General features: G+C 37.7%; 1 protein-coding gene across 8 annotated transcripts in view; it reads left to right on the forward strand.

Moving 5' to 3' along the window:
• COL24A1 (collagen type XXIV alpha 1 chain) overlaps positions 1-12,898 on the forward strand; it is a 107,921-nt gene that overhangs the window by 72,554 nt on the left and 22,469 nt on the right. For all 8 annotated transcript variants that reach the window (XM_015870173.3, XM_015870175.3, XM_085511455.1 and 5 more), the window contains 12 exons: positions 688-741; positions 997-1,041; positions 1,153-1,197; positions 1,802-1,855; positions 4,657-4,710; positions 5,662-5,715; positions 5,931-5,984; positions 7,282-7,335; positions 7,980-8,087; positions 11,026-11,079; positions 11,672-11,779; positions 12,654-12,707. In XM_015870173.3, the coding sequence (XP_015725659.2) occupies positions 688-741; positions 997-1,041; positions 1,153-1,197; positions 1,802-1,855; positions 4,657-4,710; positions 5,662-5,715; positions 5,931-5,984; positions 7,282-7,335; positions 7,980-8,087; positions 11,026-11,079; positions 11,672-11,779; positions 12,654-12,707 (738 nt within the window). The remainder of the gene's footprint in view (positions 1-687; positions 742-996; positions 1,042-1,152; positions 1,198-1,801; positions 1,856-4,656; positions 4,711-5,661; positions 5,716-5,930; positions 5,985-7,281; positions 7,336-7,979; positions 8,088-11,025; positions 11,080-11,671; positions 11,780-12,653; positions 12,708-12,898) is intronic.

Raw genomic sequence — 12,898 nt, forward strand, 5'->3', positions numbered from 1 at the left:
TTGTTTACTTCTGGACTAATGGATTAAGATTGCTAGTCTTAAATAAATGTGTCTAACTACTTTGGAAATAAATATATATTTTGAAATACCATAGCGTAACAAGCATAACATAATACACAATCATTGTTTATTGGTTGTAAAATCTCAATTTAAAGTAGATAATTTAGTTCGATAATACAGCAGTTCACTATGCAAGACAATAAATTGGTTTTGATCTCGCCTTAAGCTGGTTTACTAATGGAAGAACCTTATCTGCCTGTTTTAAAGTCTTACAAGCCAGCTGGATTTTTTTTTATTGCAACTGAAGACCAAAAGCAAGTGCTTTATGTAACCACTAACCATCTAGGTACTTCTAAATATGACTTGCATGCATGCAAACTGGATGAAAAAAGAGCAGAAAATATCTGCCTGCAAACTGGGTCTAGCGGAGTGCCTAAACATCTTGTTTACATAGTTAAAATATATATATGTCATTATTCTAAAATTTACATTACAGCAAGCTAGAAACTAATTTTGTTTTTTGAAGTTTTATTTCATGTTTAACGTGCAAAGAAAATTGCTTTTCATCCTGTGAATTTTCAGTGTTCTTGCCAACAGAATTGATTTCTGTCTCCAAGGGCTTATGCTGCATATGTTGTTACAAAACGCAAAACAGTTAATGTTCCTAATCACTTGTTCAATATTCAGGGGCCTAGAGGTACAGATGGTCCTCTTGGAGAGCCGGGTACACAAGGCATTAAGGTGAGTGCTTCCATTGCTCAGCACTGTACAAAACATGGGGATAGACTGCTTTTCCTCAGAAAATCAACATGTTGGAAGCAGTCATAAATTTTTGTTTAGTCCAAGAGGAGACTTGCAAATTTCTGTTTTTCTTCAGGTACTCAACTGTTGTAGAAGCCCATCTAAGCCTAAATCTGCAATTTCTGCTCTTACCTAGCATTTAAATATACAGCTTACGTTGCAAATGCCAATAGAACTTGTGTTGTTATTTATCAGGGAGAAAGAGGAGATCCAGGAAAGAAAGGCACTCCTGGGCTCATTGTAAGTATTGGAGTCGGTTTTTGTATGAGGCCTTAATGTATTTGCTGCCAGTTTCTGACCTGTTCTTCAAAATTATCAGAGGCCAACATCTTTAAAAATCTCTTTGACCAGGGTAAAGCTGGAAATCCAGGTCAAAGAGGAGATCAAGGAGCGCTTGTGAGTATTGAATACTCTGTTGCTTCTTCCAAAACACAAAATATCGTACTTCATTTATATCATACTTTTTAATTTATTTTGAAGCAGCTTGAAAACTAATATAGGAGTTTACATTTTCTGTACAGAGAATCAGAGGCCAAAGTGAGAATTAGAATGAACATGGCAGTGTGCTACTAGACCAGTGCTTTCACGGGTGACGGTCCACAGAATATAGTATGATCATAAACTGCAGCAGAACAGCAGCTGTATGTAGCAAGGAGGGGCTAGAGGTTGCTTTGCAAATAATTTTATCTAAGTTTTCAGGGAGGAACTCACTTGAGACTAAGGAGAGCAATGCAGGTCTGCTAAATGGTAGGTCAGCCAATATCCATCCCTATGTAAAAGAAACAGTGGAGATTTGTTTAGGGCTTCCTCACCTGCCACAAGGTCAGTGACGTGGTGATGATTGTGATCCAGAAAATGAGGCTTCTCAAGTATTTCAGAGCAAGTTATTGAGTGAGCAGAAATGAGAGAGGGAAGTGGTTTTGCATAGAATGTAAAACAGCCTGCTTCCAACTGAATTTCTTTTATTATTATTTTCCTTCACTTTATTTTAATCTTTGAGGGTTTGCCTGGGCCTCCTGGAACCACAGGAGACAGAGGACCAATGGGAGAGGCAGTAAGTTGATCTTTATGCCTGCTTAAAATTTTTTCCACGTATTGTACTGAATTCTGTTTTACCAAGATTTGGTGTTGTTAACAGTGCATGGGTAGGGATTGTGGGGTAATTGTTGTATAACTACAGGACTTGAGTCTTCCTCCTTTGCTTTGGTGTAATTTGTACGTAAGATATGTTAATCATGCTGGGAAGTGCTATAGTAAGGCATGTACAACATAGGAGAGCATGGCAAAATCTGGATTGCAATGCTAGGTGGCTCTGCTCTACGTTGAGGTAGACGTGTACTTCATAGATTTAGTAAAAGTATGTGCCAATATAGATATTAGTGGTGTTGTTTCCAGATACCTTAGGATTGTTGTTCAGAAACTCAAGGACCACATATATTTGGCAGATAAATTTTTAATAACAAAAAGACTGTTCTAGTATATCTCAGACCTTCCTCTTTTGAATGGATTCCTATTCTGATTGTTATTATTTGAAAGTCGCACTCACTTCTACGTGGTTAATGTTCTAGTGGATGATTGTGCTGGTTCTGCAGCAAATACATACAAAGTACTGAAATGTGTAACCATGATAAGAATACTATTGCATCACCACATCTGGGGATAAGTCAGATTGTATAAATACGGTGAAAGAATCTGTACTTTCTTAGAGGAGGGAACTTGGGAGAAGGCTGCCATTCTGTAGTGTTGAAATGTGAAAGATGTAAAAATCTATGGTTTTGTTGCTTCTGAACTGTTATTTTGTATAGCAAAGGATACACAGGTAATTTAAATCTTGAAAGTGAACTGTTGATATAAAGCATATTATTTCTACACAATTTCTAACATTATTAAATATTATTTCTACTAATCCAGGTTTTATTTTAGTGAATTGTCATTTGAATACAATTGCTGACTTATTTTAGTTGCCAGCTTGTTGGAGTGTTGTAGTATCTGATAGTTTTGTAAAGCAAGGGTCTTACATAAAATTCCTGCTATTCCTTTCACGCCTGAATTGTCATATGTATAAAATGACTATTAGTTTTATTAAATCTATGAGTTCTACTCCAGAGCAACCTGCTTTTCTGTAATGCTCATCAACGTGGTATCTATACGTGCAGTGTCAAAATGAAAAGAGTCAATCTTGTGAGCAGAACTTTTTTATCTCAAATGCTAGTGAAGAAAAATATCTTTGGAAAATGGTCTGTGCAGATAGAAAGAACCTATGAAAATGACGGAGGATATTACAGAGTGAAATGCATGGCTCTTTTGTTTAACTGCATTTGTGAGCAGCTTGATTTTTGCCAACAGCTTGTCACTGCATAAGGGCTAGCTGCTCACACAGTTTCTCTTGTCCTGTCACTGAGCAGAAAAAAATGCAAATTATTAATGGAGGAACAGAAAAACATAGGTAGGTAGAACTATTTTTACTAGCAACTTCATTAGCACAGCAACTTTACCTACTTTTCAGACAATTCAGTAAAATTTTTGTTTGCAAGCTGTCTGCTGTTTGTTAGTGGTTAAAAGGCTATTTTGCTCTCTGTTTGGCTTCTGAATTTCGCTGAAAGACACATGGGAAAGATGTGTTAACAATCCAGCAGGCTTAGCTCTATGGAGATGTTACAGCTTGACTCCTGAGTCAAACTTAAGCTCTGGGACACTTGTATCAAGGAATGCCATGGAGTCACTGTAAACCTAAACCCATGGACTCTGTGTAGTCCAAATGAATTCTTAACAGGAACTTAATTGCAGTTTTCATTGTTGTTTTTTTTTTTTTAACACTTAAAGCTATAAGGTAAAATATATACATGTGCTGAGGTCTTCTTATTTGTATGCAATTCACATTGGTGATATAAGGCAAGAACAGATTTGTGTTATCACTGCCAAGTCATCAGGAGAAGAAAAACCATATGCATAGTTAAAGGAGGAAGTGAAAGAAGAATAAATATTTGCTTAAAAGACTCCTACCACAAATATGGGTAGCAGCATCTCTTCTGTAGGTAAATTAATAAATAATGGAAATGTTTTCAACATAGTATCTCTATAAACATGAATCCAAAAGGGGTAAATGGAAATGAACTTTCTCAGAGTTCAGAATGGGTAGATCTAGGTGGTTGATTTGTCTTGACATACATTCATAGTGGCTATGGAATCAGCTGTAAGCTGTTACAGGCAAGCTCTGCTCCCAAGGCATGCAAATCCTATTCAGTGAGCAGAGATAAACAATCTTAGGTGCATAGAGATTGAGAATGTTGCTTTAAAAAGCATAGATGTGTAATTGCGATCAGTTTGTTACTTATAAGTGTACCCAGTAAGAAAGTGCTTATAGCGTAGTTACTGATGTTATCAAAAAGGCCCCAGCCTTTACTCCATTACACCTCAGTGATTGTTCTGTCTAAACTTTGTTAAATCCACAGTAGTTGCTTCCAGTTAATTCTGTACCAGACTGTAGGCTTTTCCACAAAGCAAACCAGACAGTCTTAACAATCCTTAATTAAACAAAGTCTCAGTTAATCAAGAGGAAAGCTTAGTTCAGATAATAGTTTACTTTTAGTCTATAAGAAGAGACATCTGTGTTATTCTAGGAAATCTGTTATTCTACTCTGTCAAGACTGGCAGTAAGATCTTCAGTACTGTATGCAATCCTGGTATTACATGCAGGTAATGTATTTATTTATTTATCTGCACATACAGATTTAAGGTGAGAGTCAAGGAAATACATTTCTTTATACCAGTTGGTAGTTTGAAGGGTCAAAGTCAAGGCTGTAAAATATGATCTAATGTTAATTTAATTGAATCCAAAATTCTATTTAATGCCAGGGTCCAAGAGGACAACCAGGGGATGCTGGTGCAATTGGAGATATGGGTTTTGAGGTGAGTTTTTAATTATCTGTATTGTAACTGGAAACACTCAAACAGAATATGCCTAGATAATGTGTTCACAAATTATTGTATTACCTGTAGCTGATTTAAATAACATGACCCTGTCTTACTTATAAGCTTTCAAAAATAAGGGCCTCTTACTGTTGTGAGCTGTTGTTGGGTGTGCGGTCATGACATCTATAGCAATCAGTATTCAAGAAGAACGAGAAACATGCTCCTTGCAGTTAGACAGTTTATCCAAGACTGGGAGTTTGCAACTGGAATGATATTAATCATAAGTCTTTGCAAATGGTAGATGAACAAAAGCAGCTGCAGCCAGTCTTTTTGCTAATTTTTGCTCCTATTTTTTGCTTTGTTTTTAATTGCTCTTTGAAAGAAATATGACAGAATGTATTAGCTACATTTGCAATAAAGTAGCTGAAGGGTGAGCTCACTTAGTACAAGAAGGATGTGGCTTATTCAGAGAAGTGCACTTTCTCAGTCACCCAGAACCCAGTCTTCTGACTGTCAGTTGAAAATAATATTTTTAAAAAGGTTTAAATGTAAATTCTACAAGAAGTGATCTGAAAACGTCTATATTTATTTTCCAAAGACTGTATCTACTTGGACTCAAGCCAAAACAGTGGCAGAGTTGTCAGTAAGATTTGCAAAAGGTAGATTTTTGCTCAGATTGCTAGTAATTTATGGTGAAAGTTGCAAGCTTAGTGATGTTACTGTGTCTTCACAATCTATTCATCTGCGATACAGTTCTAAACTCCCCGTCCCCGTTCCTTCTGTCAGTCTCCAGGAAGATCAAACAACTGTGATTTCTTATTTTAATTTTTAAGACAAACAGCTTTCCAAGTGCCTCATTTCATATTTATGATTGTATTTTGGCTGTATTATTTGGTAGCTGCAAAGTTACTGATGACCATGTGTAACATTAGCTCTTGTACCACGCAGGGACCTCCTGGCCCTGAAGGAGAACCTGGCTTGCAGGGAGAACGAGGCACAAAGGTAAATGTTGAAATCACTCTATTGGACTATTTAAATTTTTCAGTTTCCCTATAAGCAAATCTGAGCAATTTGACTCATTAACCAAGCAGAGAATGATACAGGATGTGAGCCATTAAGAAGTATTGTTATAATGACTGCATTATCTGTAAACTTCATCACTGTTAGAAATATTGCCCCTTGCCATCCACTGACTGAATTTTCTTGGGACATTTCAGGGAGACACTGGGTCTGCTGGAAAGGCTGGAGAACCTGGCGACCAAGGCTTAAGGGTGAGCTATCAGCATTCCTCCAGAAAGGAAAATACATTATGAATGTGTCAGAAAACCTTCATGTATGAAAAGTATTTAATAAGTTACTTTCATATATCTTTTAAAAGAATATTTACAATGCTATGGTAAGTTAAAGAGAGTATATTGATTATAATGCTGAAATATTTCTAGGTGTCTAGTGCTACTGAGAAATTACTGGTTTGAGCAGGAAGCTAAATCCAAAGATATCCAGCCCAGCTGTTATGATGACAGCAATTCTCTGTAGCAGTTAGGCAAAATATTGGAACTTTGTTGCCCCAGCAGAGCAGGGTGCCTCTATGTACCATTGTCTCATGCATGTGATTTGCTTCTGGTGCTGTGCTGAATGAGCTCAATCAGCACTTGATTTCAGCGAACACTTGTATACCTGCTTATTCCTTCTGTATGTCTTTCTTACCTTTTTCATGTGACCCAGATAGTTGCCTACCTGTGAAGGATGAAAAGGTCTTTTCAAGTGCTGGAGACAGTTTTTTATCCAGGGCACTTGTAAAAGTGCATAAATTGTATCCTTTTAAACTTATGCCTTCCCACTGTGCTGCTCTAATGTCCCATTAACTCCTTGCTATCATCTTTTCCTCCTGCCCAAAATCTCCAGCAAGTTGAATTCTACAATTACATCTGTTATTGTTGAAGAGAAATTCTTCATACTAGTCCACATGGAAGTTCCATACTTACCATACTTCTATGACTGAAATGCCATGTTATTAGTTGAGGGCAGGTCGCATTTGCTGTTCTACTATCTGCATCAAAAGTTGTGAGCTGCCGCAGTCTTTCAAGATCAGGCCCCAAGAAAGACAAACACTGTAAAATGTTGTTTTGTGGTTACAGGTGATAAATGACCCTATGACCCTAGGCTGAGTCACTGAACATACCAACACAGTAGTTATCCACAGAAGCATAGAAATCTAGGACAGAATAGGTGTATTTTTGAAGCTACTGTAATTACATGTTCTGTACTCCAAAACTTAGCAATCTCAGTGCCACTGGCCAAATATTCATTGTTATACCAGCATAGCCATGTTTCATTTTTCTAATGCTGATCATTTCTTGTGGTTCTTGGTGCTTCAGGTTCACAGGGCTATAACTGTCACGGTGAATAAGTGAAAAATGAAGGCAAAATAAAAGCTATCACAGCACCATAAATGTTGTCCATGGTCCAGGAAGTCCAAAATGATAATGTTTGTAAAACAGAGGCAAAAAGTCTGGAGAAGTTCAGTCAGTGGCAATAATTCTTTTTTTAACTGTTCCTTTTTGTAAGGGTGAACCAGGACCTCCAGGAGAAGATGGTGTTCAGGGAAGAGATGGCCCAAAGGTAGGTTCATTTTTTTTTTTAGCAGAGGTAAAAGAGTCATTAATTTAAAAGCCTAGATATCCTTTCTCGACTCTATTACACAAACTCAGTAGAGCCCATTTGAGTACATGTAGTTTTACCATGGAAAACCTTGTCTAGTATAAGCCTAAATGACACAGACCTGCTCTGTGAAACTTAATGACTTAGCAGAGGAATTCAAAGTGAAGAACTCGGTGCAGCATATTTCCCTTGTGAACATCGTGCCAGACAGAGCAAGCCCAATGCTTCATAATACTGTGCCAGGGACTATGACAGGTGCAAGGACAGGGGATGATTACACCCTCACAGTAGTAGCAGATGGATGAGGCAAAGTCTGTTGAATAAGTGTGTGAATTAGCTGTAGAAAAGGCTTTACCTTAGCTAGGAGTCTTTACTGGAAAGATTCCCATTAGTTCTAACATGGTAGGTTATTTTGTTTGTTTTGTGTGTGTGTGTGTTTTGGTTTGGTTTTTATTTGTGTGTGTGTGTGTGGCTTTTTTGTTGTGGTTTTCTTTTTTTCATTTTTGTTTGTTTTCTTTGGTAAAACTTGAAGATTTAGAATTCTCTTTTCTCAAGAATAAGTTTTGGAGCTGTAACTTGATGAAAGATTTTTTGTGTTGCTTTAGGGAGAGCCTGGAGAACAGGGACTTTGTGGAGAAGCTGGTGAAAGAGGAGAGGTGGGAACACCGGGAAGTGCCGGACCCCCTGGTGAACCTGGCATAGCAGGTGTTCCTGTAAGTGCTTTCAATGTTAAGTGGGCTTTTTGTTCATTTACTTTTTAGTAATTTTTGTTTTGTTTTGTCTTGTTTTCCTTTTCACCGAGAGATTACAATCTCTGAACTAGCTTGTCTACCCTTTCTATGTAGTTCAGGATTTTGGAGAGACAAATATTTTCCTCATTTTAAATCTGGGACTTCTCAGCAGACACTAATTCCTCACACTTGTCACCTCAACACATACACCATATAGCCTGGATTTTCTCTCTTGAGCTCTCTTCAGACAACCTTCTATTGTTAGGCTCTATCCTCACCTTAATTTGGAGGCTGTAAGTAATTGCACAGAATTAAATTATTCTCTAAATTTAAAAAAAAAAATGCCCAAAGAATCTGCCTGCATGCATATACTATCACAAATAGTGCTGTCAATACTTCATTGCTTTGTATCTTTCCCTACTAATGAATTCGCTTACTGTCCTGGGGCTATTGAGCTTTTAGTTTAAAGTTCTTTGGGGCAAAGAGTGGCCATTTTGAGCACTGTAAATAATGAAACTCTAGAACTAAGAGCACAGAAGTGTTGGCTCCAACTGAATATATTCTCACCAAATACATGCTTAACTTAATATACCTTAACAACAACAGCAGTGACTAAAAATAACATATCTGGAAGAAGAGATGTATTTAACATCAAGGTGCCTTAATTTACAAAATTACTGCAGCACAGGATTTCTTAGTGCTGGTGTGGATATTAGGGCCTTCTTTGTTGAGATATACAGAGTAGTTCAAAAGTTACTTAAAACAAGTATCACATCATAGTAGGTATCACATAATCTAAATAACACCTACTGCTGATTCGTGATCAGTTGACATGGGAGGATGGTCTGCTTTTCCTAGCAGTGGTCTTTCCATGCTGCTGTCAAGGTGGTGTTAAGACATTATTATGGTTGCTTTCCAACTCGTACTGAAATTGACTTCCAGTAGAGAGAAACTATCATGCCAAGCAGCCTTTCTTCATTCCATGCTTCTGTGCTTTGGTGAACCTTCTCTTCTTACCTTGTTAGCAGGCCTACAATGAGGCATATAAAATAAATAAATAAATAAAAAGAAAGAAAGAAAGAGAAAAAAGAAAAAAAAAAAAAAAGAAGAAGAAGAAAAATGGGATAATAAAATTCTTTTTGTTCTTAAAATACACTTAGTCCTTAACCAACTAGATTTTGGTGCTTCTGTGAAAGGAATTAAATAGACGTATTGCAGGATCACCAATAGCTAGAGATGACAGATGGAAAGAAATGGCAGCATGCACACATAGGTCAAATAGCAAATGAACTTTGGGATCCACAGTTAACACTGCTAGTTAAGTTTGCTGTTTGTTCTGGCATCATGCCTAGCACCTACAATCCATTCACCTAATATATTTTGCTGAAGATTTGTGAAACTACTTAATGTAAACTAATCTTTTAGAGCAAAGCTTCTAAAGCAAATATGTAGCCTCAAGTCAGACATCAGAAATTCGTTCACAATCCCCTGGCTGTCTTCACTGCAGCTCTTACGTGATGATGGAGTATGAGTAAACAGCAGTTTGGATGGCCAGCTGTCACCGGCTGTGAGAACTGTCCTTTCTATCCTCTATGCCTCAGTATTATAATCTGCTTTCTTTAGTCCTAGGCTCTTCACTACAAACAATTCTTCTAGTGGAAGAAGAAAATGCATTTTTCCAACTGTCACAGCTTAGGGTGCACTGCAGAAAAACTGACGTTTCTGGCACAATATCATCACCCTGAATTTCAATTCTTTTTTTTTTTTTTTTTTTTTTTACATACAATTCTGGAAAAGCAAGAATATTTTGTACATTAAAATTATCATAAAATAGCTCAGCCCTGATATATCTGCATTGTATGTAATTATACTTGTATAGAGTAAACATCAACAGCACTTCTGTGCCTCAGTGAGACAGGCGAGTCTGGTGATTCAGAGTTTGGAGGATGTGGTTAGCAGCATATTTTTCACATTTCTGTTCCACGCATTCCAAATGTAGCTGCAGAGCTGCCTCTTTCTCCATTCATCCCCCCCAGAGTCTGGGGTGTTTGTATCACAGTTTTGGCTTGACCTCATTCTAGACATGTGGACAGATCACAACATCCTGGTCTAAACAAGTAAATCAATTTCCTTTTTGGGAGTTTTACTGGGGTTAAGATTAAAATTATATTTTCCTTAAACAGAAGCTAATGAAGCAAAAAATGAGCTTCGCTATTCTGTTTGAACTCTATTTACCCTGGCTTGTAACCACAATGTCTTTAAAAATATTGTATGTGTATCTCACCTTACCTAAAGCTAAATTACCTCCTTGCCTTCACAGAGCCATCGGATAAATTGAGACCAATTTGCTCTGGGCACTTTCAGTCTTTTCCAAGGGTCATTTTTTGAAATGACCCAGCAGTGAGGTTGTAGTTCCGTGGCAGCCCTCATCTACAGACAGCACACCCACTTATACAACCACCATGGGGCTGGCAGTGGAAGGACCCCACCATGCGCTGAGCTAGGTCTCTCCTCTGCAGCAGATTTTGCCAGGGCTCTGCTCTTGGCACTTGACAACCCCAGGGCTTTCTTAAGTAGTAATTGTGCATTGTATTTCTCTAAATCCAGAAGCAACTCTGTTCCTTTATACTTTCTGTCTGGGCAAGATTTATTGTGTTTTAGTTTTTGTCTTTTTTTTTTTTTTAATGTCCAGTTCATTTTCACTGGTTTGATAAGTGATCCCTTATGTTTGCACACATTTATTTCTGCTGTAACTTGAAACAGCCACACTAACTTCCTCATAGCAATAGTTAATGAGATTTTTCCTCCCACCTCCCTGTATAACAAAAGCCTGCTTAGTTATCCAATTTGGAGCACAGTTTAAACATGTTTTCACGGCCTTTCTCAGTCATTTATTTTTGCCTCCCTCATAAATCTACAGGGTCCCGAAGGAACACCAGGAAACCCAGGTCAGAGGGGCCGTTTGGGAAAGAAGGTACTACTTATCATCTTCCCAAATTTCATTCCTTTTGTCTGAAACTTGAATTTACAGTACAGAATAATTCCACTTAGTCTCTTGACACAGAGGAATGCCAGTCAGCACCCTGAAAGACATCCATGGGTTTTATATGTTGATAATTTCATACTGCAGACTAATGGTCTAATGTTAAAATATTCAACCTATGTCCATGCCTGTTTTCTTTTACTTCTCAAGGTATTTTTGGGGTGTTTTTGTTTTTTGTTGTTGTTGTTAGACATAGCAATTGTAATCATTATTTTGTGGTTGACAGCATTTGATACCTTAAGAAAATGAAATATGAATCAGGGTGTGCAACTCAGAACAGCTTCTGATGTTATAAAAATAAATAAATAAATGTTCAGCTCTGGCTAAACAGAAAAGACAGACAGTCTTTAGTAGATTCTTTTTCTACAGCATTCTGGATTTGGATTTTCTAATAACTACAGTAAACAACATGTAAATGTACTGTTCCTTGTAAATAATGCTCTTACGCACTTTGATTAGGCATAAACTGCATTTGAAATGTAGTTTCAATCTCTAATTATTTTTAATAAAATAACACCAATAGGGGGAAAAAGGGCAGCTTGGCCCTCCTGGAGAGATTGGTCCTGCTGGCGATTCTGGTCAACCTGGAAAAATTGGTCCCAAAGGTGCAAGAGGAACTCGAGGCCCTTTGGTACGTACACAATATGCTTATTTAAGAGCTCATGCGTTTGTGGTTTAGCAGTGGCCTGTCTCTCCACCAAAGAAGGAAAGTCACAGATGTACCAGGTATAAATAGCAAAAGCTGTAGCTGGAGATGCAGATGGTCTTTATGCTACCTAGAAGTCCTTCCCAGCCCCTGGCTGTTAATTTGTGCCCTGGACTTCTGATGTTAGAATGAGATATATGCACCTGTCCAGACAGAAACTCGTGTACCAGCTGGAAAGCATCTCATGCTCTCATTGGGTTTTTGATCTGGCAATCAGAGAGCAGGATGGCAGGTTGTGCCATGGAGTATATATACTCCACAGTCAAGATGCAACTTCACTTATGTTACTGTTTTTTTTTAAAACCTTTCTGATTCCAAGAACAGAAATCATGGGCTTTGCTATTACATATATAAAGCCTTAGCTATGGCCAAATACAGCATTTTGGATGAAGACTGTTATAGCCCTATTGAACGGGTGTCTAATCTGCAGTTAACTAATTTCAGTGCATTTCCACTAACATTATGAACTCATCACAAGTTCTCCATGCAAACTTCACATTGTGTGATGGAAGATGCAAAACCAAATGCATCCAACATGTATCTAAATTGCAGCTCCAGGGTCCAGCCCTGTGGCCCTGGAGTGCAGCATTGTATCTCTTGAACACATAAAGTTCTTCCACACTTCTGAAATCCTCAGATCCATTTGATCTTAATTATGAACAAATGAAGATGAAAGTAACAATGAAGTAATCTGTGGTTCTCAAATATCAGTGTCTGAAGGTGACTTTATAAAGTTTAGGTTGCTGTAATATTCTAAAAGGAAATTGATTTTTCTATCACTGATTATTGCATTTATCAGGGACATCCAGGAGGAATGGGACCTGGAGGAGAGCTAGGAATTCCAGGTTATGGGGTGAGTTTTTGACTTGATTCATATGCACTCACATCTATGTGCAACTCTGGTTCTCTAAATAGTTTCAAATATCATGTGGAGCCTTGCTGTAGGATATGCAAATGTTTTCTGTGTCAGATACACACATTTGTATCATACCTGATTTCCTACTCAGAAGTGTAGGCATTAAGCAATGTTGGCTGTTTTTTGCA

Source organism: Coturnix japonica, chromosome 11 (genome assembly GCF_054131305.1).
Source record: "Coturnix japonica strain WE chromosome 11, WE-NBRP24, whole genome shotgun sequence".
Taxonomy (NCBI): domain Eukaryota; kingdom Metazoa; phylum Chordata; class Aves; order Galliformes; family Phasianidae; genus Coturnix; species Coturnix japonica.